The sequence below is a fragment of the Telopea speciosissima genome, chromosome 4, assembly GCF_018873765.1.
Source record: "Telopea speciosissima isolate NSW1024214 ecotype Mountain lineage chromosome 4, Tspe_v1, whole genome shotgun sequence".
In the NCBI taxonomy this organism is placed as follows: domain Eukaryota; kingdom Viridiplantae; phylum Streptophyta; class Magnoliopsida; order Proteales; family Proteaceae; genus Telopea; species Telopea speciosissima.
This window is the reverse complement of record NC_057919.1, coordinates 70,229,501-70,257,180: the sequence shown is the minus strand read 5'-3', so window position 1 is coordinate 70,257,180 and position 27,680 is coordinate 70,229,501. Positions and strand designations below refer to the sequence as shown.

Below are 27,680 nucleotides of genomic sequence, written 5' to 3'. Positions count from 1 at the left end.
TAGTTGTAAAGGATATTTATCCCATGTAGCAGCCTCCCAATACCAATTAAACAAAAAGAATTATATATAATTGCATGAAAAAAATCAAAAAACAAATACACACTCCATATTGGGGTCCGCCTTGCCCTCATGGCGTCCCAAGGCGTCGCTTTAACCGCCTTGGCGACGCCTAGAGGGTCTAGTCGGCCGCCATTCACGAGTCCTGTTAAGCGTAGGCTCGCTCAATACATGGGTTTCCGCCTGGATGCCAAGGCGACGCCTTGACAACTATGCTTTTTATCTTTGATGACTCCTTTGTTTCTCTCAACCCATATCACCCAACAAAGACAAAATAAAAGCAACTTCCATACGATCGAGCCTGCAAGAGAAACAGTAACTGCTGACCAACCCATAAGATACTTGTTTCATAGTAGCTGGTCAAAGGATTTGCAAACTCAACTCACCATTATCTTAAGTAAACTTGCCACATAACTTTACCAAACTTGCCACATAACTTTACCACATGGCAAAAGCACAAAGGCTGTGAATAACCTATTCGGAACAAATGCACACGGCCTCACAAAAATGACAAAGAGTCAGAGGTGGGAGGGAGGAGAAGAAGAACAGGAGATACAAACCCAATGGCATGTCCAGCTAGACGAGTCCCATGCTTGTATAAATAGGATCCATCCAATCAACCTGATTTTGAATTAAAGGAACATTGAACACCAATCAACGCAACTAACAATTAGTACTCAAGGAACATAGAAATCTGTGGAATAGAATCACAGTAATTCTGCATTATCTTTATACAAACAAGTGTGAGACAAAAAATATCCGAAGCATCACCTCAAAGAGAGGAAAAAAATGACCACCTCTACTTCCAGCATGTCAAATAAATCATGTATTAATCACTAAATATCCAATATGTATAAAATGACAGCAGTGCAAAACTCCTCACCATCATGCGATTACAACAGCAAATTCGTCCTATCATTGTTATTTATATTATTTTAAAGCTTACATAATTCAAAAGTTTGGGTTACAATAAGCACCTCTGAGGTCCAAGAGAGAGGAGGGAAAAGAAAAATAAATAAATAAAAAACCCACTTTAAAAGGTGGATATTAGCTCTGAAATGAAAAGATGGCTATGTTTTTAAGTCATCTTGGGTCAAAACTTTACAATGTGATATTCAATTGCATAAACGGATGTCAGCACTAGCTTGATTGGGTCATATCTCCCTCATTGTCAGAGAACAGACATTGACGTCCTAAACTGTGCCACTGGTCGTTATCATGGATACACCTGTCTTATCAAAAAAGTAGCTACCACATCACCAGAATTCACATATCTAACAAACAATGAATTATTCTTACATTTTGTGATGTTGTATTGATACCTCTCTTAAGCAGTGAAATGAACTTCTAAAATTATTGTAGAGAGATAAGAGGATACATAGTTCGATAGTTCCAGCTCTAAGCCTCTAACCTTGCGATCCAAAGTTACTATGATAATCAAAGAGGTCCTGGAGGGGTGACAGACCATTAGATCTTAGTAGAGAAATTCCACCACTCCAGTTTCAGTAGTTGAAGAGTTGTCTCATCTTGAACACTCATTTCCACAGTTATGAAACTGTTTACAAGGGAAAAATACCTGCCATATCTTTTACACATGTACAACTTTTGTTTTCTCTCTCTTATTTTTTCTTTCTATTTTTTCCCCCTAGTTCCTTTCTCCCCCACTTGTAACAAAAACTTTCCAATAAAAAGCAGGACATATCAGACAATACTTACAACTGAAAATTCTGAAGGCTGAACTGCACAGAAATGTTGGTTCCTGCATTTACAAGTCATTAATTAGTTGGTCATGAGTGGAAGTAGATCTTCCTCCGTGGTGTCTTTTTCCAAATTTTGAACTTGTGGCTGCGAGCTGCTACTTTCATCTTCCGTCTGTGTTAGATATAGAAGAACAATGGAATGAGCTAATGTGGCAAGAAAAAGGAAACATTTTAGTCACTAAGAATACAGATCAAGTGAACACATAATGCTTATTCTGGTCAACAGTGTTTTGTTCAGAGCATAGGTAGGAAGTCAACAACTACTGAATGCAACTATGTACCAATTTTTACTTGAGATAATGCACACACACACATACATGCACAACACATGCGTCTGAGTTATGGTTTGAGGAAATGCAGCCACCTTTAATTTCTGGAACTTAGCGACCAGGCGCATGTACTGATCACGAGCTTCTGGATAACGAACCATGGAATGAACTCTAGCTAAAGCTTTCTCCACACCAGCAACTTTCTGTTTTCGACCTTGTCTCAGATAGTCATACTCGTCCGTTTTCCCAACTTCAGTTTCTACATTTCCAATAGCTTTTTCCGCACGAAAACCTCGTAATCCAGCTCCCTTTCTCCTCCAACGTAAAATAGCCTTTTCTACAATGCTGACAGACCAGACTACCTTTTTATATTGCTTACGAACTTGATGCCCTCTCACATGAGCCTGAAAGGAGACGGATAAGCAGAATGAATGGAACAGCTGACGGAGTTAATAATATTAAGAACAGAAAGGATGAAAGCCATACTATATGCTAAATTGTAAATTTAGCAAAACACACACTAAGGGTATATTAAGCACAAGAAAACTGCCAGAACAGATTATGAAGGAATAGGTGGAAGAAAACAGACACAAAAAATGAAATATGCTCTTTTTACACTCTAAAAAGAGCATAAAGCTATGATTTTTTATGTCATGATTGTCATCACATTAGCAATTTTAACAATACAATCTTAAATTCTCAACTGCTACTTCGTCACAAAGAGACAATTCCAAATAGATAGTATAATTGCATGCAGTGTACATTTGAGTAAACAGGTGAAAAGGTATATTGAATTCCTTCTCCTAGATGAGGACTGTTTAAGAAATTGCGAATTACAAATTACCCTGGATAATATGATGTGCATATCTTGCATGTCAGCGACTGTTTACCTCTTATGGATTTTCAGAGAGAGAGAGAGAGAGACCAATACAATAATCAAGGATATCAATCCATTTCCCAAATTGCAGAAATAAAGATACAGATTAAACCATATATTAATATGGCATATCAAGCTTTAACCTACCTCAACTAAGCCTTTTCCAATTTGTCATTCAACCATATTTAGAGTGATGCCAGTCATTAATCCCAAGTGGTCACAATTTTAGCCTTTTTCTTGAGAGGGGGGGGGGGGAGGGAAGGTAGCTTTGAATTTTTTACTTTATTAAGCCAAACAACCTTTTTCAAGTGCTAATGATCATAGTTTCAAATTTTATTTTAAAAAAAAAGGGGAAAATCAACTCAATTGGTAACCAGCCAATCAAAGTGGATCAGCGTCCGGCCAAGCAGATTGCAAAGTCAATCCTATGATATTTAATTAATATTAAATTAATAAAAATATAAATAAATTAATATTGCCATTTGTCTTGCAGAACATTATGCTCTAACTAATTTTTCATTAAAAAAGAAAGCCTTATGCTAAAAACATAGAAGATACCAGCTGAGACCACAGTAACTTCTGCCTGGCAAAGATTTTGATCTCAAACCATACAAAATATCTCCATCTGGTAGAAACCAAAGGAATCAGAGCGAACCTTTTCCGCTTTAATCCAAATCATACACATGAAATCCAGAATTCAGCATCTTTCAAATATGGAGCTCAATTAAACAAACAAACAAACAAACTCAGCCTTATCCCAACTTAATGGGGTCAGCTACATGGATCCAAACAAAGAAAGTATGGAAAACACTGTTTTAACCAAAAAAGAAAAGATGGTAGAGGAGAGATGGGGAAAGAGATGAGGGGTGAAAAAGAAAAAAGGACAAAAGAACGATGGGAAATAAATAGAAAAATGAACGATGAAAAATGAAAGATAGTAAGAGGAAAGAGGCATTGCCCAACCCGTTAGGAGAATCTCAGCTAAATGGGGTCTGCGACATGGATCCTTGACCTCCAGTATGCTCTGTCCGAGGTCATACTTGGAACAAGCCCTAGCCTATGCATGTCCTTCCTCACCACTTCTCCTATGGTCATTTTAGGTCTGCCCCTAGCTCCTTTAGCCCGTTCAATCGGAATCATATCACTCTTCCTTACTGGGGCGTCACTAGGCCTCCGTTAAATATGACCATACCACCTTAAACGACTCTCTCGTAATTTGTCATTGATTGGGGCTACTCCCAAGTCCGATCTAATAAGTTCATTCCGTACTTTATCCTTTCTTGTTTTTCCACACATCCATCTTAACATCCTCATCTCTGCTACACAAAGCTTATCAATATGACACTTCTTGACTGCCCAACATTCTGCCCCATGCATCATGGACGGTCGAACAACAGTCCTACAGAATTTTCCTTTAAGCTTTAAAGGAATACGCCGGTCACACAACACTCCGGATGCACCTCTCCACTTCATCCATCCCACTTTAATTCTCTGAGAAACATCATCCTCTATGTCACCTTCTTTATTTATGATAGACACTAGATATCTAAAATAGTCACTTTGCGGTATCTCTCTTTCCTCAATTCGCACCATATCAATATCCGTCGTAGTGTGGCTAAAATTACACATCATATACTCCGTCTTCGTTCTACTAATCTTAAGGCCTCTTGTTTCCAATGTAGATCTCCAGAGCTCTAACTTAGCGTTAATCCCTTCTTTTGTCTCATCTACTAACACGATATCATCGGCGAAGAGCATACACCACGGGACCTTGTCTTGAATGATCTTGGTTAGTACATCCATGATGAGCGCAAAGAGATACAGGCTTAAGGCGGATCCCTGATGTAACCCAATCGTAATTGGGAATTCCTTGCCTTGCCCTCCCACTGATCTTAAATGTGGAGCTCAAATAAAGCTTCAAAAGTAACGAGATTCCGATGGAAACGAGGGGCAAACAGAACAGCGGCAGAAAGAGACATAGAGAGGAAGACAAATCGAGAGAAAAACACAAAGGAAAGAGCTACACCAAAGAAATTGCAACTCAGAGAGAGAGAGAGAGAGGTACACCAAAGAAATTGCAACACAAGTTTCTAAACCTTCAAAGTGTTTAATATTATTAATTTTTGTGGGGATAAGGCTTTGTTTAATTGTATTCTCATTTTCAATTTCTCGGATTCGTTGCTTTCTAACATGGGTACTAGTGTTTAACAAAATACTAATTAATGCCCAAAGTAAACCTGACTTTGGTTTCTTCATCATAAACATTTGCCACTAGAAATAATGGACATCAATGGAATAAGCAGTTCATACTGTTGCTCCATATCTAAGACTACCATGTGTAACTGCACTATTACACCATGAAGAAATTTCACTTAGCAATTAATTAATAAAGTTAAGATGTACTCAGATACAGTCAATGTGCTTCTATTTTACTCCACATGAAGCTTTGTCCAATTTTTAAACAGAAATATTATCATGATTCAATTTCCCATCTGCAGCCTTTTGAGTTAAATGCAACTCATGTACAATCAGCATTATATTATAATAAGGAATAAAATTGTATACCTGAATTTTAACAATACGGTTGCGTATCTTCAAAAATTCTTTTCTTCCCTTCCAGCCACGATACTTTTGTTGGATTTTTACAGCCGCAGAATGCAAATAATCACTGAAGTGACTCATCTTTGGGGCCTTATTCAACGAGACAAGAGCAACTAACTTTGTTGAAGCTTCAAGATTTTCATCATTCGTAGTTTGTCTCTGCTGGAATGAACGAGCACGAAAGGCAGCTTGAATCAAAGCAGCTGCTTGAGCTGATTTCCTGACAGCAGCCAGAGACCCTTTCAACGAAAGCTGTTCCTTCATTCTTCCATCTGGAGGGACAACATGTTGCTCCTCTGCAGTCACAATGGCCTTATCTGCTGCAAGAGTTGCTGCAACACTGTCCATCACATTTTCCTTGATAGTCATTGAAGAGAGGTGACTAGTCAAATCCGCTTCAGCCAGATATCCAGCAATCCCTTTATGTCCTCTACTTGATGCCAAATCAGCAGCTGTTCGTCCCCCTGGAAATTTTGGTGTTGGGTCCTCCACTGCACCAGGGGCTGCACCCAATCTAACAAGTGCAACAACTGTTTCTTCTCTGGGGGAAAAAAAACTATCTCAATGAATACTGAAGATAGAGGAAGGGGAAACTGGCACATATGAGAAAGCAGTTGATGCATATTTTCACATATACCAATAAGACCTGAACCAATTAAAATAGCAGGAATAATTGCAAACCAAAGCTGGGCCACATGCACCGATCCAAGACCATATATTCAATAAAAAGACAGTAAAGTAATAACAATAGCATTAATAACTCAACAATAAATTACAAATTAAAAAAGTAAAAAAAAAAAAAAATTCAACGGCTCACATTATGATAAAAAAAACCACCAACATACTTCTCCTCTTGAACTCTACCTTCACTCTTTTATTTTTCTACATATGGTAGAGCATGCATTGACCACTAGACAATTATTCAATTCACATGTTCAGCAATGCTTTGCCAAAGAAGCACGCTATAAAAAAGTGAAGTATTCTTATATACAGGTTCGAATATGTTCATCTATGCTGCATGCATATAGTTCAAAAGGTTTTCTAAAACCCTATTTACATCTGGAAAGTACAGGAGCATTGACAAAAGAGAGCAACAAGATAATGATATCATATTCCTCTGGGAAGTAAACAGATAAAACATCAATTAGAAAACATATATAACTAATATACTGGACAAATGCACATTGTATTTATTAAACAAAAAGGTTGAACTTCTATGCTTCTTTTTTTTAAAAAAAAAAAAGGTAAAACAGAAGAACAAGTATAATAATTTTTAAGCCGTAGCAAAAAAAATAAAAATGGTGCGACAGATCTAGACCCATTTAAAGCAAAAGAACCTAAATTTGAATTTATAAAAGTGGAAAATTCCTTCTGACCTCCCACAATAAGCTGCCCAGTGAAGCCCTGTCCTTCCACGTGCATCTCTGAAATTAGGATTGATGCCAGCAGCAATCATGGGACCAATGGCCCACTCATAACCAAGAGCAGCTGCCAGGTGAATTACACCTTGTCCATCATCATCAAATATATTTGGTCCTTTACCCCCTTCATGAACTTTACAAGCTAGCCACTCATACAATCTGTCCTTCAGCAGCTTCTGAATCAATGCTTCTTGAGGATTTTCATGAGTTCCTTCAAAGGCCATGGAAATCTTTACAATCTGTCCCCACTCTTTTTCATCATCAGTTCTCATTGAAAATATATAATTCTTTAGGCTGCATTTATCACATTTCTCAAGGGAGCAATCCAACCATTTCCTCTGTGATCCCAGATGTAACATTTTTGCAAAGCGTATTTGAAAACGCATTTCTTCCTCTGGTTTACTTTTAACAGCTATAGAGAATGGGACTCCAGGTGGTTTTTCATGAAATTCAAACTCTCGTACCTCACTGCAGGCCAACCTATTACTGCAGGTGACATAAAATGGAACACGTCCGGGAGCATGTGAAGGAACTTGACATCGAAGAACATTATCTGTCAAGACTTCAGCTGAAACCTCAACTTCACCAAACATACAGCACCATTTGGTTCTATCAGGAGGCTTAACATCCCCCAGAAATTTACCTGTGATCAGAACCTGAAAGAAAGCCATTAGCTTCATTCAGATTGATTAACCAGACTTTGAATCTTGCTTCTCAACATTCAGCTATATAACGAAAATGTGCATGCAAATATGTTGATTCTGAGTAGGACCAAGAAGGGGAAAAAGGGCACTAGAAAGTACATACCTTTGTTTCAACCCCTGAATAAGCCCAATCTGGAGAAAAATCGCAAATGCTAAATAGCTGGTCTTGGGACAGGGATGGGCCCAGTGAATCAATATCCAGCATGTGGAGTGATAGACTAGAAACTTCCTTGTCATCATTCTGAGTATCAAGAGAATTCCAATAGTTAACAGAGTCTGACACCATCAAAGAATCATCACAATCCCCACCAATTTCTTTATTCATCCATCTCCCAAAACTGTCTAGTTTCTTCAACTCTCCCGATTCATCATTGCAAGAACCACCTAGGGGGGCAATGTTCCTAAATCCTAAGAACTTCTCATGTGGGACTTGGAATATATTTGCATCAGTTAGAGCACCCTTGTCAGATGGAAGATAATCAACAAACCCAGCATTCTCATTTTTCTGGTGTCCCTGCAACAAATGAACCAAATCTTGAAAATCTTGCTTATAGGATGGGCAAAGCAGAACAATAAATGACATACTATGTAAGAGCACTAGTGATTAAAACAAAAAGCATCCAAGAGAGGAGATAGACATAAACTGAGCTATTCAACAGATATGATGCAAGATGCCAAGAATTAACGAGAGATCCATATGTAGTAGCTTTAGTTTTCATCAGCTAAGAACATGTTGTTATACAGGATGCCAAGACCAATACATGCACCAGATGGTGAGCTAAGATGAATTTGGAGTAGTGATGCCCTAACCTGTACCTAACATTGACTAGTTCACCCACCTCCACCTCCTGATTGGCACCAAATGATTTAATTTCATTAGTGTAAGGATATCCAAATGTACCATTGGCAGTACCATTTACAAAAGATACAAATAACATACAAAGATCCAGGGGCTCCCCAGAACACGACTGACCTTCAGCTACCGACAAGTTCCTTTGTTTCAATAACACAATGATGCAGGAAAAATATTACTGTTGATGTTGTTAAATTTGGTCTTACCATCTCCAGTACAAATTCTTCAACTTTTAGTTATCCAACATTTACCATTTACAGAAAATCCTATTTATTAGTGTAGCTCAAAATTACAAATATATTAAATATGATGTTACAGAAAATCCTAGTTTTAGTAGGTTTCTGTTTGGTCGCATGGTGAGTTTAAGTTCCATGGGAAGATAAGCTTTTGAGCCCTAAAGTATTAAGAAAAGTCTGTTTCTTTTCTTCTTCCAAATTAAAATAGGATTGCTTATTATAGTCTTTACTAACAGCAAGTCAAAGTCCACACATGAGACTTCTAGTGGGGTTGAGTTGAAAAGGAATTTGAAAAGTGGTCCAGCCATGGTCTATGCAAACTATGTAATTCAAACTTCTAATTAATTTGAAGGCACGGTTCTGTTTATATTTAAGAGAATGGTTTTCCACCATTAAGATTTAATGGTTACACCCTACGAAAGTCCAAAGAGAATAGTTCCTTCTCTTCCCTTCTTCAATTCATGAAATAGTCTATTCGTTTACATCAAGAGGTGAAATTCATTTGAGTGAACCCATCTTTTAAGGAATCAGATATAGAACCCTCTGCTGGTTTCCCATCATCAACAAATTCTGCCTTTTTCAGATATAGTGAGAGGAACTGAAGATCTAGTTGAATATTAGGGAACTAAAAATTGTCAAATCCTTTTGGACATTGGAGTAAGGACTTAGGAGATGAATGGTCACACATGAAATTTACTCGGCTGAAAGTTCAACATCCGATTGGGAAACTGGAAGGTCAAGAAATACGTAATCATTACTTAAATGTCTAAGGCTACATTTGTTACTGTGAGAAGAGAGAATTTAGAGAATGCTTGGATGATCTTAACCGATCACCAAGGCCCTTTATTTATAAAGAATTGAAGTACAATTAATCAAAGTACAAATAGGAATATTGCCTCAGTCCTAATCCTATTAGAAATTCCTAATACAACTAGGAATGCCAGAATAGGACTCGGCTGAGGGAAGAATAATAAAACAAAAGAAAAAAATAAAAGAGAATCATAATCTGACTAGTCCTACTCCTAACTTAACTAGGACTAATCCTAATCTGCTAGGACTAGTAGGACTAATCCTAATCTAACTAGGACTACTTACCCCAATCGGGTAAGCAGCCTATTTCAACACTCCCCCTCAAGTTGGAGCAAAGATATCGATCATGCCCAACTTGACTAGATTGGGATGAAACAATTTTTCAGACAATCCCTTGGTGAAGATATCAGCAAGTTGATCCGCAGATGTCACAAAGGGAATACAAATCAGCCCATCTTCTAACTTCTCTTTGATGAAATGCCTATCCACCTCAACATGCTTGGTACGATCATGCTGTACAGGATTGTGTGCTATGCTGATTGCAGCCTTGTTGTCACAGTACAACATCATAGGAAGACGAATAGGAACACCAAGATCTTGTAGCAACCCTTTAAGCCAGAGTAACTCACAAATACCCTGTGCCATAGCTCGAAACTCAGCTTCGGCACTAGAACGAGCAACAACATTTTGCTTCTTGCTACGCCACGTGACAAGATTTCCACCTACAAAGGAGCAATACCCAGAAATAGACTTGTGATCTGCAGAACCAGCCCAATCAGCATCAATGTATGCTTCTATCCGTAGATGACCATGCGTAGACAAAAGAATTCCTTTTCCAGGAGCTGACTTCAAATAGTGTAAGATATGAAGAATAGCCTCCATATGAAAAGAGTAGGGATCATGCATAAACTGACTCACAGTACTCACAGCGACAGCAATGTCAGGACGAGTGTGTGAAAGATAAATCAGCTTCCCTACAAGTCTTTGGTACCGGTCTTTATCAACCGGTTCACCCTCTTTCTCCTTGAGTCGAACAGTAGGATCCATAGGAGTATTTGAAGGACGACAACCTAGCAACCCGGTCTCAGCCAATAAGTCTAGGACATACTTCCTCTGGGAGAGAAAAATGCCTTTAGAAGATCTGGCCACTTCAATCCCAAGAAAGTATCGTAGTTTTCTTAGATCTTTAATCTCAAATTTTTGTCCAAGGAAGGTCTTCAACCGTCTGATCTCATCACCATCATTGCCGGTACCACTATATCATCAATGTAGACTATAAGAACAGTGAGTTTTTCACCAACCCTCTTTATAAAGAGTGTGTGATCAGCATTACTCTGCTTATAGCCCACAGAAATCATGGCCTTGTGGAACCGGCCAAACCATGCTCGAGGTGACTGCTTCAGCCCATAAAGTGCACGCTTCAGCCTACACACTTTTCCTTGGTTTCTGTCACAAAAGAACCCTGGTGGAATGTCCATATACACCTCCTCATCCAGTGTTCCATTTAGGAAGGCATTTTTTAAATCTAATTGCTGCAAATCCCATCCAAGGTTGACTGCACAAGATACTAACATACGAACAGTATTTAACTTTGCAACAGGTGCAAAAGTTTCCTGGTAATCAATGCCGTATGTCTGAGTGAACCCCTTGGCCACGAGTCGTGCCTTATACCTATCCACAGTGCCATCCACCTTCTGTTTCACCACAAACACCCATTTACATCCAACGATTTTCTTCCCAGGTGGAAGAACCACAAGCTCCCATGTGTTATTTTTCTTCAAGGCTTCCATTTCTTCCATCATAGCTGCGTTCCACTTTCCATCTGATAGAGCTTCCTGTCAATTGTTAGGAATACGAACAGAAGAAAGAGAGGAAACAAAAGCACGAAAGGATGGGGAAAGAGAGTCATAAGAAACAACATGAGATATGGGATGCTGAGTGCAAGTCCTGACCCCTTTGCGAAAAGCAATAGGTAACTCAGGAGAAGGAAGATTACCAGGTGGAGAGGCAGGTTTTGGATCCAGGTTCGGCAATTGGATGGGTACTGGAGCAACAGTTGATTGAACCTGCTTATGTTTCCTTGCATAGGTCTTCATGTTACTAGCATCAATCCTCCTCTGAAATTCACTAATAGTCCTCTGGATAGGAGTCTAGACAGGGGTAAATTGCTCCCCCTGAATAAAAAGTCTCCCCCTATATAAGAACCTCTCTCCCTGAGTCAGGGGGAGTATTAGGGGTAGGCCGAACTGGTTCAGACTCATGGTAACCAGACTGAAGTGGAGGTGGAGAATCAATAGTCAGCACATCTTCACTAACACTCTCCCCCTGAAGAGGTGGGGACATAAAATATGGAACGTTTTCATGAAAAACAACATCCATGCTGACAAAAGTCCTACGAGATGGAGGATAATAACATTTGTACCCCTTCTGAGTAGCAGAGTATCCCAAGAAAATGCAGCGGAGACTACGTGGGTCAAGTTTACCAGGGGATCTTGTATCCCTGGCATAACAAACGCAGCCAAACACCTTAGGTGGGACTATAAAGGAAGAAGAGTCACGCAATAGCTCAATAGGGGCTTTGGAAAGAAGAACACGACTGGGCAGCCTATTAATTAAATAGGCTGCAGTAAGGACAACATCCCCCCAATAAAGGGAAGGGACATTGTGAGCAAACAGAAGAGCCCTTGGAGGTGGCGGTTTTTCCTCTCAGCCACACCATTTTGGGCTGGAGTGTCAACACAGCTGGTCTGATGGAGAATTCCATGGGCAACAAGGTATTTTTGGAACTGACCTTCTATACTCTTTCCCATTGTCACTCCTCAAAATTTGAAGAGTGGCATTAAATTGGGTTTTAACCAACTGATGAAAGTGCTGAAAACATGAAAAAACTTCATTTTTTGTATGCATAAGGTATACCCAAGTGAACCTAGAATAACAGTCAATAAAAGTGACATACCACCGATGTCTAAACAGGGAAGCTTTCCTACTAGGACCCCACACATAAGTATGAACAACATGAAATAAGGAAGAGGATCTATTATTAGAAATAGGATAAGTTGAACGTGTCTGTTTAGCCAAGACACAAGGCTCACAAAAAAAGTCTTTCTTATTACAGTCTTTAACTAATACTGGAAATAAATGTGATAAAGTACCTAAAGGGGGATGGCCTAGCCTAGAGTGCCATTTATGTAATTCCGAAGAGAAAGATGCCGATGGTAAAGCCTGGGTAGGTGTAGGATCGCCATCAAGCAGGTAAAATCCGCCATGCACTTTACCCGATCCAATCGTCTTCCCTGAGTCCAGTTCCTGAAAAACACAGTGAGTGGGAAAAAAAGTCACTTTACAATTCAGGGATTTAGTGAGATTGCTAATGGAAAGAAGGTTAGTTGTAAATTTGGGAATATGCAACACAGATGACAAGGTAAGAGAAGGAGAACAACCAATGGATCCTTTCCCTGATATGGAGGACAGGAAGAGAGGGACCCATTAGCAATTTTGACTTTATCCTTACCAGAAGCAGGAGAATATATATTAAAAAGGCTGGAAGAACCTGTCATGTGATCAGTAGCACCAGAGTCTATGATCCATGGAGTGGAAGCTACTGATGCACAATGACCAGCAAAGGAAATACCTGTACGGGCAAAGAAGGAACCTGAATTGGCAGCAGATGTAGTAGAGGCAACGGATGTGTTCAACATACGATGTAGAGCCTGGAGTTCGTCCTGGGAGAAACCGATTTCTCCGAGTCCAGTTCCTGAAAAACACAGTGAGTGGGAAAAAAAGTCACTTTACAATTCAGGGATTTAGTGAGACTGCTAATGGAAGGAAGGTTAGTTGTAAATTTGGGAATATGCAACACAAATGACAAGGTAAGAGAAGGAGAACAACCAATGGATCCTTTCCCTGATATGGAGGACAGGAGGAGAGGGACCCATTAGCAATTTTGACTTTATCCTTACCAGAAGCAGGAAAATATGTATTAAAAAGGCTAGAAGAACCTGTCATGTGATCAGTAGCACCAGAGTCTATGATCCATGGAGTGGACGCTACTGATGCACAATGACCAGCAAAGGAAATACCTGTACGGGCAAAGAAGGAACCTGAATTGGCAGCAGATGTAGTAGAGGCAACAGATGTGTTCAACATACGACGTAGAGCCTGGAGTTCGTCCTGGGAGAAACCGATGTCAGCAGTGGGAGTTGGAGCTACACTTTCAGTGTGATTGGCTTTGGTTTTAAACTTAGCACGACCACGTTTGGCCTCAAAATCAGCTGGCTTCCCATGTAATTTCCAACATTGAGCCTTGGTGTGATATGGTTTGTGACAATGCTCACACTTCACAGGCTCTTTGGTGGTAGTAGCAGCAACACTGCCAAAAGAAGTAACAGGGGTGGAGCCAGCAGTCTGTAAGGCTGATCTCTCAACTTTGGGAGTAAGCATCATAGCAGCCCTTCGTGTCTCTTCACTGTGAACATAAGAAAAAGTCTCCTTTAGAGTGGGGAAAGGAACCCGACTAAGGACTTGCACCCGGATAGGGTCATAATCATCATTGAGTCCAGCTAGGAAATCATAGACCCAAAACTGATCAACATAAGAATAATAGGCAGTAATATCAGTAGTAGTAGTAGGTTGAAACCTAGCATAATGATCCAATTGCTGCTATAAACACTTGAGGGCAGCATAGTATTTAGTAACAAACATCTCCTTTTGAGTAGTGTTTTGGAGTGTCTTCCTGATTTCATACACTTGAGCACCACTTCCTGATCGACCATAAGTTCCCTTGACAGCAGTTCATATCTAAGTAACAGTGTCAAGGAGGAGATATTGACTGGATAGATCAGTGGTCATAGAATTTAAAACAAATGACATCACCATAGCATCGTTGGCAGCCCATTTAGTACGGGCAACACCTTCTTCAGCAGGTTGTTTGGTGGTGCCATGAAGATGCCCACTAAGCCCCCTACCAGCCACAGTCAAGGAGACAGATTTGGCCCAGATGAGGTAATTAGATCCATCAAGTTTAATAGATGCAGCATAAGGGAGGAATTCTGTCCGCGGCTGAGAATCAACCCCAGAGTTGGCCGTGGTCACTTCTGAGTCCCCCATATTGTAGACAACACAGTGGTAGCAAAACAGAAATAAAAAAATGGATGAATGCATGTGGCAGCAACAAGCAGCCCTAAATCCAAAGTTCGATAGGTAGGGTTTGAAAAAAAAAAAACCCTAGAGGAGAAATATCGATTGGGATTTAGGGGTCTTCAAATAGTGATAAAATACTGTAGAGACAGCCTGGAAAAGAGATGGATGTGGAGATATGCCTCAATGGTGGGAAGAGAAACAGAGACAGCAGCTGTCCAGAAAGCCAGCAGTGATGGATCCCAAAAAAACCCAGCTTTAATGGCAAGGAGAAATTGGTCTTCTGCAGGGGAGAACTCCAAAAAATATCGTAGAAGTATGGGCAGCAGCTATCGAACCAAAACCTTCTTAATTCATCAATTGGTGAGGTGATAAATTAGGGCAGCATCTATCTCACAGATCACCTCATTAGATCAGCCCTAATTGGAGAGAAAAAACAAAAAAAAAGGCGAAGAAATTCGAGTGGGAGGGGAGGGGAATGGATATCGAGTGGGAAAAAAATGGAAAAGAGAACGATGGAAGGGGGAGGGGTAGGAACCAGGTTAGGTCAAAGAGACCTGCTCTGATACCATGTGAGAAGAGAGAATTTAGAGAATGCTTGGATGATCTTAACCGATCACCAAGGCCCTTTATTTATATAGAATTGAAGTACAATTAATCAAAGTACAAATAGGAATATTGCCTCAGTCCTAATCCTATTAGGAATTCCTAATACAACTAGGAATGCCAGTATAGGACTCGGCTGAGGGAAGAACAATAAAACAAAGGGAAAAAATAAAAGAAGAGAATCATAATCTGACTAGTACTACTCCTAACTTGACTAGGACTAATCCTAATCTGCTAGGACTAGTAGGACTAATCCTAATCTAACTAGGACTACTTACCCCAATCGGGTAAGCAGCCTATTTCAACAGTTACTCTTTCCTATCTCTAAATTATCAAAATGCATCAAAGTTGAGGAGAAAGCAAAAAGGGTGTGTATGCATAAACATTCAAAAGAATGGTCACGGCCTAGGCATAACCAGAAAGAATACATGAACCAAGGTTCCAGGCTTGGAACCGAAATTTTGCGGTTCGATTGAAACCTTCCACGGTTTCGATGCCCAAATAAAGTCCCAAAACTTCTAGGAAACCCTATTTTAGGCCCTTTAAACACAGTAGAACACCCTTAGATTGTAAAAACATACCCCAAAATGGTAGTTTGACTTCGGACCCTAGGTTGATAGTATACATTGTGCGCTGTTGTATACATTTTTTAATATGGCTTAGTTCACAACCCTATGAATCTTGCTCAAAACTACCACAAATGCAGCAAATCGTCAGTTTCAATGCGTTCCAGTACTGCCCAATAACTTGTTCCACGTTTATATGGGAGTGATTTAGCCCAAAAAAAAAAAAAAACCAATGTTCCACAAACCTTAGAGTTGAAACCGGTGAAACCAATTCATTCAAAACTATACATTTTATATTAAGGTTTGTATAGTTTTGGTCAATATGATACCGAAACCACACATATCATCGAAACCCTGCACTTTTTATATTCCACAGGGAGTTTTGTTTCAACATCTTGCGAAACCGAAAAATTTCGGCGAAATCCTGAATACTGGTATGCAGTAATTTAACATGTATGGGGTTTTTGCATAACCCATAAGCAGTACACTCAACCATCAAAAGGAAGAAGTCATTAATGTGAACAAAGTTCTATGCAGACCACGAACCTGAGCTGTTCTCCGACTTTCCCTGTTTAATATCGGGAAATTTCCATCAGGGAATGCACTGTCATCACCAGCTACGTTATCTTTGATCAAGCTATATGTATCTGTCAGTTTTCTAGTCATAATGGCAGTGCCATTGAGCTGGTCAAAGTTGATCCTCTGCTCCTGCATGCTACTAGCATTTCTGCCGGAGCTCTGAAAGCCAGTCCATACGGATGAGACACCATCTTGACCAAAACGAGCTCCAGAGAAACCACTAAGATAATTCCTTGGTAGTTCAGTCAATCCTGAAAACCAAAAAGCTACAAGGTTACATATTCTAAAATTAAGGCACAAAATTTCAACAAAGATCCCACACCGGACTGAAAAAGAACATTTTTTGTCTGTTTCAGTTAAAGCAGCGGTCACAAAAGCAAAACAATAAATACTTCCCTAGAATCTAGCAGTGGAATTTATTTATCTGCTTAATGGCCCAGCCCTCACTTGATGCAACATTCAAGGAAATGGTAAAAATGACAAAACAAGGCATTGGCAAGTGAGGATCGACATGTCTGTGTGTGCTGCACCATAGTTTCAATTTTTACCTGGGGTATCATGTGTGTGCAAAGAAACATTCTGAGGTCCAGAACAGGAGATGGCTTCAGCAAGAGAAGAAGTTCCCAGATCATCCCCAGAATCAACATCCTCAACGTCAGATGACGGTGTCTGTCCATTCCAATCAGCTGTACTTGCGCTTGAAGTGTAAGATGCCTGAACCGTAAGGGGGGACGAATTGGCCTGTACTGAGCAAGGTGCTGAACCATTTTGAGAACTAACAGTTTGTGCTGCCGAATCTGCATTTAATAAACGGGGGATGCCAGACCTGTTCCCCTGCAGATAGTCCAGTCTACAACACTCAATACCACTGAGTACCAAAAAATATAAACAAATTATAATAATTAAAAAACAAAAGAAAGAAAACCAACCAATACTCAATACCACATCGTTATGACATACCTAACATATAAGAGAACATATTCAATGGATTTGATATCCCTAAATAGAACATATATCATCATAGTATAAGGAACTTCATTTTCTTTACATCAAGAAAGCATATTTTACTTTCCAAGACTTGATTTCAGAATTCTGAAATAAACTTTCCCAAAAACCCAAGGGAATGTGAAGCCACAGATGTAGGATAGTCCAGATAATTACCTCTTTCACCTCTCTGTAGTGTACAAGAACAATGTGCTCTAATTGCCTGAAGACATGGAAAGGGAGAACAATGGATGAGAATTAAAAGCAGAAAAAAGTTCAAAAGCAGTGCCAGGAATAAGATATAGCATAAAGTGCACAGAGCTACATTATAGTAAGGCATGTAAACCCCCACCCCCACCCCCAAAATAAAAAATTAAAAAAAAAAAAAGAAAAAAAAGAAGAAGATCCATGTCATACCTAAATCATCAGAAAGTGAGGGGAGGAAAGAACATGTTATATGAAAGACGATTACAAGGATGAAAGAATTTATTTAGTTCAATAGCACTTGATACAATAAAATAACCTTATGTTGCTTGGTCTTCACTAGTTCACCCTAAGTTTCATTTAGAAATTTTAAGTGAAAAGGGGTGTAACTTGTATAAAAACTCCCTTTCTAATTGACATGATTTCTTGAGTATGAATTTGAAAAAAAATTCAGATTCATACTTCACTGGTTTGCATAGTTGTCCAGGCGCCTTGGACGCCTTGTTGGTGTCGCCTTGATTTTGGACCCTCTCCAACACCTTGGGTCGCCTAAACGCTGTGACAATTATGCTGGTTTGAGAGAACTTTTCAATGGAACAGAAGTTGAACAGAGGATAAATGGAACTCATCACTTCCCATCCAGTGCCCTAAAAATAAGGCAGCAAGATAAGAAGGTAAAGGCTTAATACCATTTTAGGCTAACACACAAGTCCTATCAATGCATCCAGCAACAAATAACAAATTTCACCCTGGTACCTCTAAAAAAACCTTCACATCTATAATGGGTCATTTGGTCATTCATCAAACTGCAGTAACAACATGTCATTCTAGCAACAAGGTCCATTGGAACAAAATCTGTGGAAATAAATACTCCAATCATCAAATTTTCTCACTACTAAATACAGTGTAATGGTGATGAGAGCAGCCAATACAATGATTTTGAAGTTCACAGGTAAAGGCCTTTAATTCCAAGTATCCATTGGAGTCTAGTAAAACCAAACTCAACAAAGCCCTGCCCTAAGTTTCAAACTGTTTTAAGTCAGCTAAATAAATCCTCCATCTCATCCACTCTCTCAAAGATTGCATCTTGCGTAAAATCATATGCTCTCATGTCTTCTCTCACTGCAAGCCAAGTCATGCTTGGCCTTTCCCCTTATCTTATTAAGGCACTCAACTCACACTACGTCACTCCTCACTACTGCAACAAGCCAACAATGGTCCAACAAAGATTATAAATCAATATAAACACAAGCAAGACTCACCCATCAAGCATCCAATAACTCCGTCTCTGGAAATTCTCGTTGTCTTCACCGTGGGCATAGTAGCAATGAAGAACATCTACACTGCCAGCCTGCAAAACTAAATGAAAAATAACTAAATACAAACATACAGGAAATGAACATAACCACCGTTTTTCCTTGTCATTTAAAAACAGTAAAGATAAAAACAGCACCAAACTCATCAAATATGCAGCACAGCACATAATCAAATATGACCATTAACTTACGATCTACCCAAAAAATAATTAATCTAACAATCAATAGAAACAGTAGCACACCTTCAGTTTTTCATGGGCTTCACGAACAGTTTTTCCATCTTTCTTCTTTCTCCATTGGTGGCCATCTTTGCGAAAATATCGAAGTGCTTTTCGATCAAATAAGAACAAAGAACCACCTACCAACAAAAAAAAAAAACAATGATTTCACACAACAAACGTAGGATTGAAACTTGTCTTCACTTTTTAAAGCTACAAAACACTAACCAGCTTGCAATCAAACCTGAAAGGAAATTAGAAAAAATAAATTTACTTCCAATTCTACACCAAGATTGTTAACCAGTTTAAGGAGAACCATAGTGAGGTTAGCTCAATAAACAAGAAGAAAAAAGCAGGACAAAGGAGTTGTAAAACTCCTGTGAGTAACTGTAACAAAAAGAGAGAGTAAGTCTGGCTATATCAATAAAATAAGGGCTGAGATTTGGGACACCATATTAATGCCACAGGGCGACCACTCTTTAAAAGACAACAAGCACTCAAATGAAAAGGAAAAGCATCCTTCTATTATATTCTATTAATACAAGTCTAAAATAAAGCACCTCTGTTTCACTAGCAGGTGTGCCAAAAACTACCCAAATTGGAGCCCCAAATAAAGAAGAATGTGCAAAAGACACAAAAAGCATTGTATTTCAAGATAAGCATATCAGTGAAAAATTACCCTTTTTTGGGTAGAACCTTTTAAGAATTACTTAACACTTGTATCACTCAAGCATATCCTACCCAACTTCCATTCACAGATATGCACAGAGTGATCCCACTTATTGTTGAAACTAGATGAGCACACTTTATCCAAATCATGCCTATAAAGAGCAAAACCGAAATACAGATTTTACAATTGTTGCAAGTTTTGGTCTGTGGGGCCCAAAAAAGGTGTTCTTCAGGGCAAGGTTCCAAGCTCAAGACCGAAAACAAATTTTCGGTGGAGACCTAGACACTTTTTTCTGCAAGTTTCAATGATGGGTTTTGATGGCAAAATGCCCAAATTAAGTCCTGAAACTTCTAGGAAACCCTATTTTAGGCCCTCTAAACATAGTGGAACCCTTAAGAGTAAAAATGATAGTTTGACTTCAAACCCTAGGTTGGTAGTGTACCAATGTATGCTATATACATTCTCTAATATGGCCTATTCCACACAATGTTTACTAGAACATATATAATTCAAGTAGAACAACTTAAATATGCATTAGGAATGAATATACATCAAATTATAAACCATTCCATATATCATACATGGTTTGTTACAAAGAGAAATATATCTGAATCAACAATACAAACAACGAGTCACCCCTATGCCCATCATAGAGTCCTAGATTCCTAATACCACATCGAGTTCCGGGGATGATCAAAACCACTAGAATGTTGTTGCTGCTGCCGAATCAAGTTATCTGCCAACTGTATCACAAAATCTCGCCATGTCATAGTATGATGGAAGAAACGCTCGAAGTCCTCTACAGCAGCCCTATAAATTGAATCGTCAACATAATGGAGTATTTATCCTATTCTTTAAAAACAGAAAATAAATTCCAGCTCCGTGAAGTCATAGATTGGGCTACAATGTGTACCAAATAAAAAATTGAATACCAGTCACCAAGTATTTGTCCTTTTTTTTTTTTTTGGCAAAATTAGGTTTTGGGAAAAAATGATATACCTTCAACTTTAAATCTTGCACAAATCTACCAACAACGCAACAAATCATCGCTTCCACTGCATTCCTCCACTGCCCAAGTACTTGTTCCAACCTTGTGCAGTCATGATTTGGCTAAGAAATCTCAAAAACCAGGTAAAAACCCCTCCATGGCAAAAAGTGAACGAAATGGGTCGAAATATCGACCCATTTGTTCGAAACCATGCCTTTATTACAAAGGCATTGTACCGGATCGGCCGAAATCTTGACACTTATCAGTATCATTTCGTGAAGTATCATGAAATTTCGGCAACACTTGGAACCATGCTTCAGGGTCAAACTTTTTGCTATATAGAACTTAGGGTATGTAGTTTATATGGTCAAAGGTCAAAACAGTTTTGTAGGTTAGGTAGGTAGAAGTTATGCTTAGTCAAAATCCCCCTCCCAAAAAAAGCACTGCAGATATGCTAAAGTTTTATTGGATTTGGGGTTTTATGGCCTTGCAACGGTAACAACTAGCCTCACGCTTGCTTGCTATTTTTGGACTTGGCAAGCAAGGCCTAGGTCTGTACCCCATAACAAGTTTATCAAATTGAAAGATGTGCGCTATTTTTGTATGGTTTCAGAGGCCCCTTTGAAAGTGCATTGACAAGAACTTTTGAATCCTCAGTCACCATCTAATTCTTCTTCTACTTTCCACTTACTATTTATAACTACAACATCCAACTTTGACCTCTAAACATCTTTTTATTCACTACCAATCTCCATAAAAAAAAACTACCAATTCACCACCAAAGCAACCACCAGATCAGCCCTACCCCTTATTCATCAACAATCCAAATAACACCCTGATAGAGTCACCTCACATACCTTCTATTTTTCAGTCCCTTCTTAACAGAACTCTTCCAACCATTAAAACTTACATCCAACTTAATCAAAACTTTAATTTTAACCATTACCTATTCCAACTTTTCATCCTCCTTTTATGTAAACCCTAACCCTAGTTTTAGGCTTTTAGAATTCAACTTAATAGTGTGGTAAGTGCCACTAAAACTCTTCCTTTTCTTCAACCAGCAATCATTTCCAAATCTTTTTCTCATAACCAATTATTTGTTTGGCTAATGGCTTTGTTGATTTCACTCCTAGAAGGCTACTGCCGTGGAATCCAATTCTACAATCAAATTTAGGGTATACCATGGATGTCTTACATCACAGTGGATCAACATCATGGGTTTAAAGAAGCTGTCTCAAAAGGGAATGAGAATAGATAGCAAAGGAGCTCAGAGATGATAAGACGTCTGTGGTAGAAGGGTCCCATATAGTTCTCCGACAGGTGCTGGCTCATGAATGGAAGAAATTTCATAGAAGTCTACATGGTTCTTAGAAAGATATGTTGATGCAGAAGCATCCTCCTCACAAACTAGAATCCATAGTTCTCCATCTGCCCACTGATTAATTCAATTATAGAGGGCATTTACCTATTTCCTTGGGGTTGTTTCAGGTTGTATATTCAATTTTTTTATTTTTTGAGGAGGATTCTTATTGTTGAGCTTTCAACTCAACACTGTTCCTGAGCTTTATATCACTCAAAGCAAGCAATAAAGGTTTAATTTTGTAGCTGGTAGTTTTGCTAGATTTGGCATCCTTAACTTTTATACTGCACCTTCTGGTAGGATCCTTATCCATGGGGATTTTATTGGTAGACCTTATGGTCATGTAAGCTGTGTATTCATCTTATGATTTTTCCCCTCACCATATTGAATCCATGAAGCATCGGTTTCGTTGGATGTTCTTATATGTGTTTGGTGTTATTGAGTATCATCTGGAATTCTATGATGTATGTTTAGCCCAGAATGTCTGAGATAGTGAGATGGCATGGGTGGCTGAGACGTTTATGGTCTTAGGTCTTCTTTCAGTTTATAGAACAATCCACCTAGTATGTGTTTATGTGCGCAGAACATAACCACATTTGTAGTTTACTAAGTATAACTACATATGCGTGAGTGATATGAGAATACGTGAACCTCCAAATTTTGGTGTCAGAATAAAAATCATAATTATATTTAAATGGGTTTAGTAAATGTAAGCACAAACCTGCCATTGGTTAGTTCAAGGGAGGAAGTTTGTTTTAGAAGTGCCAGTTCAGAAATTGTCATCCCTACTGGGAAAGTATAAGATCTTTCTGCTGTATGATTTGAGTTGGACTCCTAGCAAAAAAGGTAGTATGCCTCTCCCCCTCTGTTCTGTAGTTTGGAGAAATGGACCAGGCATCAAACCAGCTAGGGGATTATCCTGCTTCCACAACAAAATGTCCAAAAACAAAGATGTTATTGACCATTGGGGTGCACATTCCATTTCAACCCGTTTGAATGGATGATCTGGTACCAGGCAGGAATAGTGGTCACAGATTATATCTAAACTGTTTCTCTTTGCTTGGAACACATGAAAGGAACAGATTGTGCTGGTGTTTCTGGGACAAAACATTATAAATCATGTCCAAAGTCTAAACTAGCCCTGATCACCTTTTAGTTCAATGGGTTCTGGTCAGCTGTCTGACTGGCCCATTGAGCCTGGATTTTAAAGTTTAGGGCTTTTTTTTCCTATTGCTACTGCAGTACCATTTCTGTGCCATATACCATTCTAGCTGTTGTGAATAATAGATTTCTTGTTCCTTTGACTTTGCAATTTGTAGCACTTGTTAACCAATTTTCATCCTCAGTTGGTGCCAGCTGTCACAGAGCTTGTGATTGCAGAACTGCTTTACCTGCAATATATGGATCCCAAAGAACCAATTTATCTTTATATAAATTCTACCGGCACAACCCGTGATGATGGTGAAACAGTAAGTCTTCTTGATTTCCTTCTGTTATGTCTCTGCCCTATTTCTTTAAGATGTTGTCACATGCATACACAGATAAAAGGATGGAGAAATACATCTCCTTTATGGCCCTGAATCTAGCCCAATTTCTTAGGCCCAATCCTTGCCCATCGGTTAGGTTGCTCTATTGTGACCAAGTGGTCACGGGTTCGAGTCTGGAAACAGCCTCTCTGTGAAACCAGGGATAAGTCTGCGTACATTATGACCCTCCCCAGACCCTGCAGTGGCGGGAGCCTCATGTACTGGGTATGCCCTTTTTTATTGTGGTGACTTCTACCCAGCCCAATGGCCTGGCTTGGTCCAGTCTGAGCTCAAATAACAAACTGTGCATATGTATATAAAACTACATTTTATTGGGTCTAGCTTATATATCATTCATGTTAATTGTAGATAAGGTTTTAACTACATGTCAACATTGATGGGCCAGACCGAGATCAGCAAGCTTACGTTTCTATATAACACCTATTTTGCTTTTGTTGTTTTGTGATTGAAGCTTTTCAGCTAGTCATACCGGCTCATATGAGTTGCATTCATCCGCAGTCAAATATTCTTTCCCTTCCCTTCTATATCTTGGCACTGCTTATATCCTAATAGTATGAGGAGAAATGATTGGTAATTGGGTCTATGTAGCTGCCTAAGCCAATTATTCAGCTTTATTTCGTACACTTCTGGTGGCATCATTCTCTGTTTTGTAAGGTTATTATGGACTTAAAGTACTATGATTTCAGGTTGGGATGGAGTCGGAGGGTTTTGCAATATATGATGCAATGATGCAGCTGAAAAATGAAGTAAGTTCCTCCCTATGATATTTTATTTTTGTTACTTGTGCTTTCTCTACCAATGCAGTGATCATTGAAATGAGTGATATTTTAACTTCCTGGTTGCTCATGTTTCATGCACTTTGTCCTTATATTAGCATCTTATCTAAGTCGTGGTTCTTCTTGAAACAATACGTATCAAAACTTCTGTTTAATTGCTTTTTCTACTACTACTCTTTACGTGAGCCTTTTGCATTTATTCCTCTTCTTTTCTTTTGTTACGTTCCTCCAGGTTCAATTGAGCAAAGGCTTTTTGCTAAGGTTTTGCATGAAATGTGATTTGCTTCCACCATATTACCTTTTTTTGAATTGTTAGTGCTCAAAACCAAAATGGTAAAGAGACGTGAACCGTGGACATAATACTTAGCACTGAGAAAAATATTGAAGAAAGATGAAGGTCATGCAATCAAACTTAGGGACTGGTTGTCAATCATACTAAAGAAGTTCCTAGTAAAGATATTTAATTAGTTACCAACAGCTGCCTAGTGCAGTTGGTGAGCCGTGGTGCGCTTCATGCCCATGCTCACCAGGAGGTCACGAGTTCGAGTCTCCTGGCTGGTACCTTCCCCCTTCCTATTCCCCCCTCCCCCACCCCCACCCCCACCCCCCACCCCCCAAAAAAAAAAAAAAAAAAAAGATATTTAGTTAGTTATTGCACTATAATCCGTTAAAATTGTTGATAGGATTTTGTTTATACTTTACTGAAATTGTCCACTAACTGTTCTCCTTGAACATGATAAATTAAAAGCATTATTTTTCCCAGCTTTCAAAAGATATTGCTCCCTCCACTGCCTTTCTCTTCCCCCCCCCCCCCCCCCAAAAAAAAAAAAAAAGCTTTTCTGGAGCACAATGTGGTAACCATCTCAACTATTGTTGAGATTGCTAGAACCCATGCTCTAAAATTCATTAATGCAATTTGCTTTGTTGTTTTGTGTATGCAGATACAAACAGTTGCTGTTGGAGCTGCCATAGGCCAGGCTTGTCTCCTACTTGCTGCTGGAAAGAAGGGTAGACGGTTCATGATGCCACATGCCAAAGGTTTGATTTTGTTTAAATTTATTGTCTGATGTCAAGAAAAATTAACATTCCTTGGTCACTAATTCCCTACGATGCCATGCCATGGCTCACTTGAATTGTGTTTCAGCCATGATTCAGCAGCCTCGTGTTCCATCATCTGGTTTAATGCCAGCAAGTGATGTTCTTATCCGTGCAAAAGAGGTTTGTTGTGCTTTCTCATCATCTTTGTGGCATGTGTTGTATTTGATGATGATGGTTTTGAGTTAAATACTAAAAATATTTGACACTTGAACAAACCTGCTTTTTATATGTATATGCAATGATGCTGTTAAGTTTGTCTGTTGCTCGGTTGGTTGCAAAGTTTCGACTTTATAGTAATTGGGAAACTGGAGGAAGTTTTCTGTTTGGTGCATTCTCTAACACATCCAGCTCCATTACTCAGACAAGTATTTAACACAGGACAGAAACAAATATCAGAAAAAAAAAGTAAAGGTTGTCAGTTGCTTCATGAAACAATAGCGTGGCTAATATTCATCATTCCAATTGCTATCATATGAGAAGGAGAATCCAATAGCTGTTATGAATTTTGCTTATAGCAGAATTTTACCTCATTCAAAGAGTGAAAGGTCATAAACCTTGTTATGTTTAGTGGAAAATGTTCATTTAAGTATTGAATTAACTGGTTTAATACAAGCATTGTTGGTTTTTTTAAATTGGTTCTGTCCATTATGTTTTGCTGTGGAACTTGAATTTTCCATTCATATATTCATCTCAAACCCTGGTTTGAAAGCTCCATGACTTTGCAGGTTGTAACAAATAGGGACACACTTGTTAAGCTCCTGTCTAGGCACACTGGAAATGTGAGTAATGTATTTACATGACTTGTCCTTTTTAGTAGGTAAGTTAGGGAAAGGTGGATGAAGGCCAGATTCATTTGCAGGCCTGAGGTATGACTACCACTGGCTTTATTAGTGAACCACACTTTCGCCTTCAACCATTTCAGGAAACATGGAAGCCTTTAATTATTTTATTTTATTTATTAACTGCAAGTAAGAGATGTCCAAATACTCATACTTCCTCTTGATCATTAATTAGTCTATTGAGACTGTAGCAGACTTGATGAAGAGGCCATTTTATATGGATTCTACAAGGGCTAAAGACTTCGGTGTCATTGACAAGGTATATTTTGCTTTCTGTAATATTGATAAGATCCTCCTGACCCATACAGTGTGTGCGTGCTTAAGGGACATGCACCTATGCAACTTCTTATACATGGAACTTCCTCTTTCCCAAGTAACATTGGCATCCTCTGGTCACAGATTCTTTGGCGTGGTCAAGAGAAGATAATGGCTGATGCTGCCTCACCAGAGGAATGGGACAGGATAGCTGGCGTTAAGGTCATTGATGGGATGTAAAACTTTTGTCTTATAAAATGTCCATCCAATGCTCCTGTAAGTAATCCCATCCCCCCGTGGGGGAATGGGTTTCTCTTCCGACTCAAATTTTGGTGGCCTATTCTAACAAGTTCTCCAAAAGAAAATTACAGGTGGTATCTTTGTACCACAAGAACGCCAAAACATTTAGAATGGAGAGTTACATAAAATTACCACTATTTTGATGGCAACTCTACGCGGATTTCTGGAAGAATGGGTGGTTCTATTAGTGTAGATGGAAAAGAAAATTGTTGGAAGAATTCTTATCATTGTTCAGTTTTTAATGGCTGGTTAATTTTGATTCACTTCGCTGTTCTATCCATTCTCTCATAACTAAAGAAGAAGCCAAAAGAATAAGACTGCATTTGAAAACCATTTGGAATTAAATTTTGTTCGGTTTTGTAGAGTATCTAAGCGATTATGTTCATCACCTAAAGGGTTCAGCTCCCAAATTTTATTAGAAGTAGGAGTTTTTAACAATTTTGCGCTTGGAAAGTACCTTCAACAATCCTTGTTCTTATTTTGGATGGCCTTCCAGGACCATGTATCATCCGATTCAGCCTGCCTAAGTATATATTATTGGGTTTGGTGTGGTTTCGAACTTGGATAGTTGGATTGATCAACAGTAACCAACTTCAGAATTCAGATGAACAGCAGGTGCATTGAGGCCATTCAACCTTGAAGCTCCCGAA

General features: G+C 39.0%; 2 protein-coding genes across 2 annotated transcripts; one reads left to right on the top strand and one right to left on the bottom strand.

Annotated features, from left to right (window-relative positions):
- Positions 1-1,725: 1,725 nt before the first annotated feature.
- On the bottom strand, positions 1,726-22,998 carry LOC122659611 (calmodulin-binding transcription activator 1-like). Its single transcript, XM_043854709.1, has 13 exons — positions 22,937-22,998; positions 20,540-20,677; positions 19,939-20,018; positions 19,222-19,337; positions 18,926-19,014; positions 17,637-17,682; positions 17,024-17,309; positions 16,443-16,726; positions 7,793-8,203; positions 6,941-7,641; positions 5,529-6,105; positions 2,182-2,490; positions 1,726-1,929 (listed from the first exon to the last, which is right to left on the bottom strand). Exons 1-13 carry the CDS (start codon positions 22,996-22,998, stop codon positions 1,837-1,839), a joined length of 3,192 nt encoding a protein of 1,063 aa, XP_043710644.1. The 3' UTR covers positions 1,726-1,836.
- A 213-nt stretch (positions 22,999-23,211) lies between these two features.
- LOC122659610 (ATP-dependent Clp protease proteolytic subunit-related protein 3, chloroplastic) lies at positions 23,212-26,970 on the top strand. Its single transcript, XM_043854708.1, has 8 exons — positions 23,212-23,223; positions 23,535-23,684; positions 24,449-24,508; positions 25,480-25,576; positions 25,683-25,756; positions 26,362-26,415; positions 26,651-26,734; positions 26,875-26,970. The coding sequence occupies exons 1-8, from the start codon at positions 23,212-23,214 to the stop codon at positions 26,968-26,970; spliced, it is 627 nt and encodes a 208-aa protein (XP_043710643.1).
- The last annotated feature ends 710 nt before the right edge of the window (positions 26,971-27,680 follow it).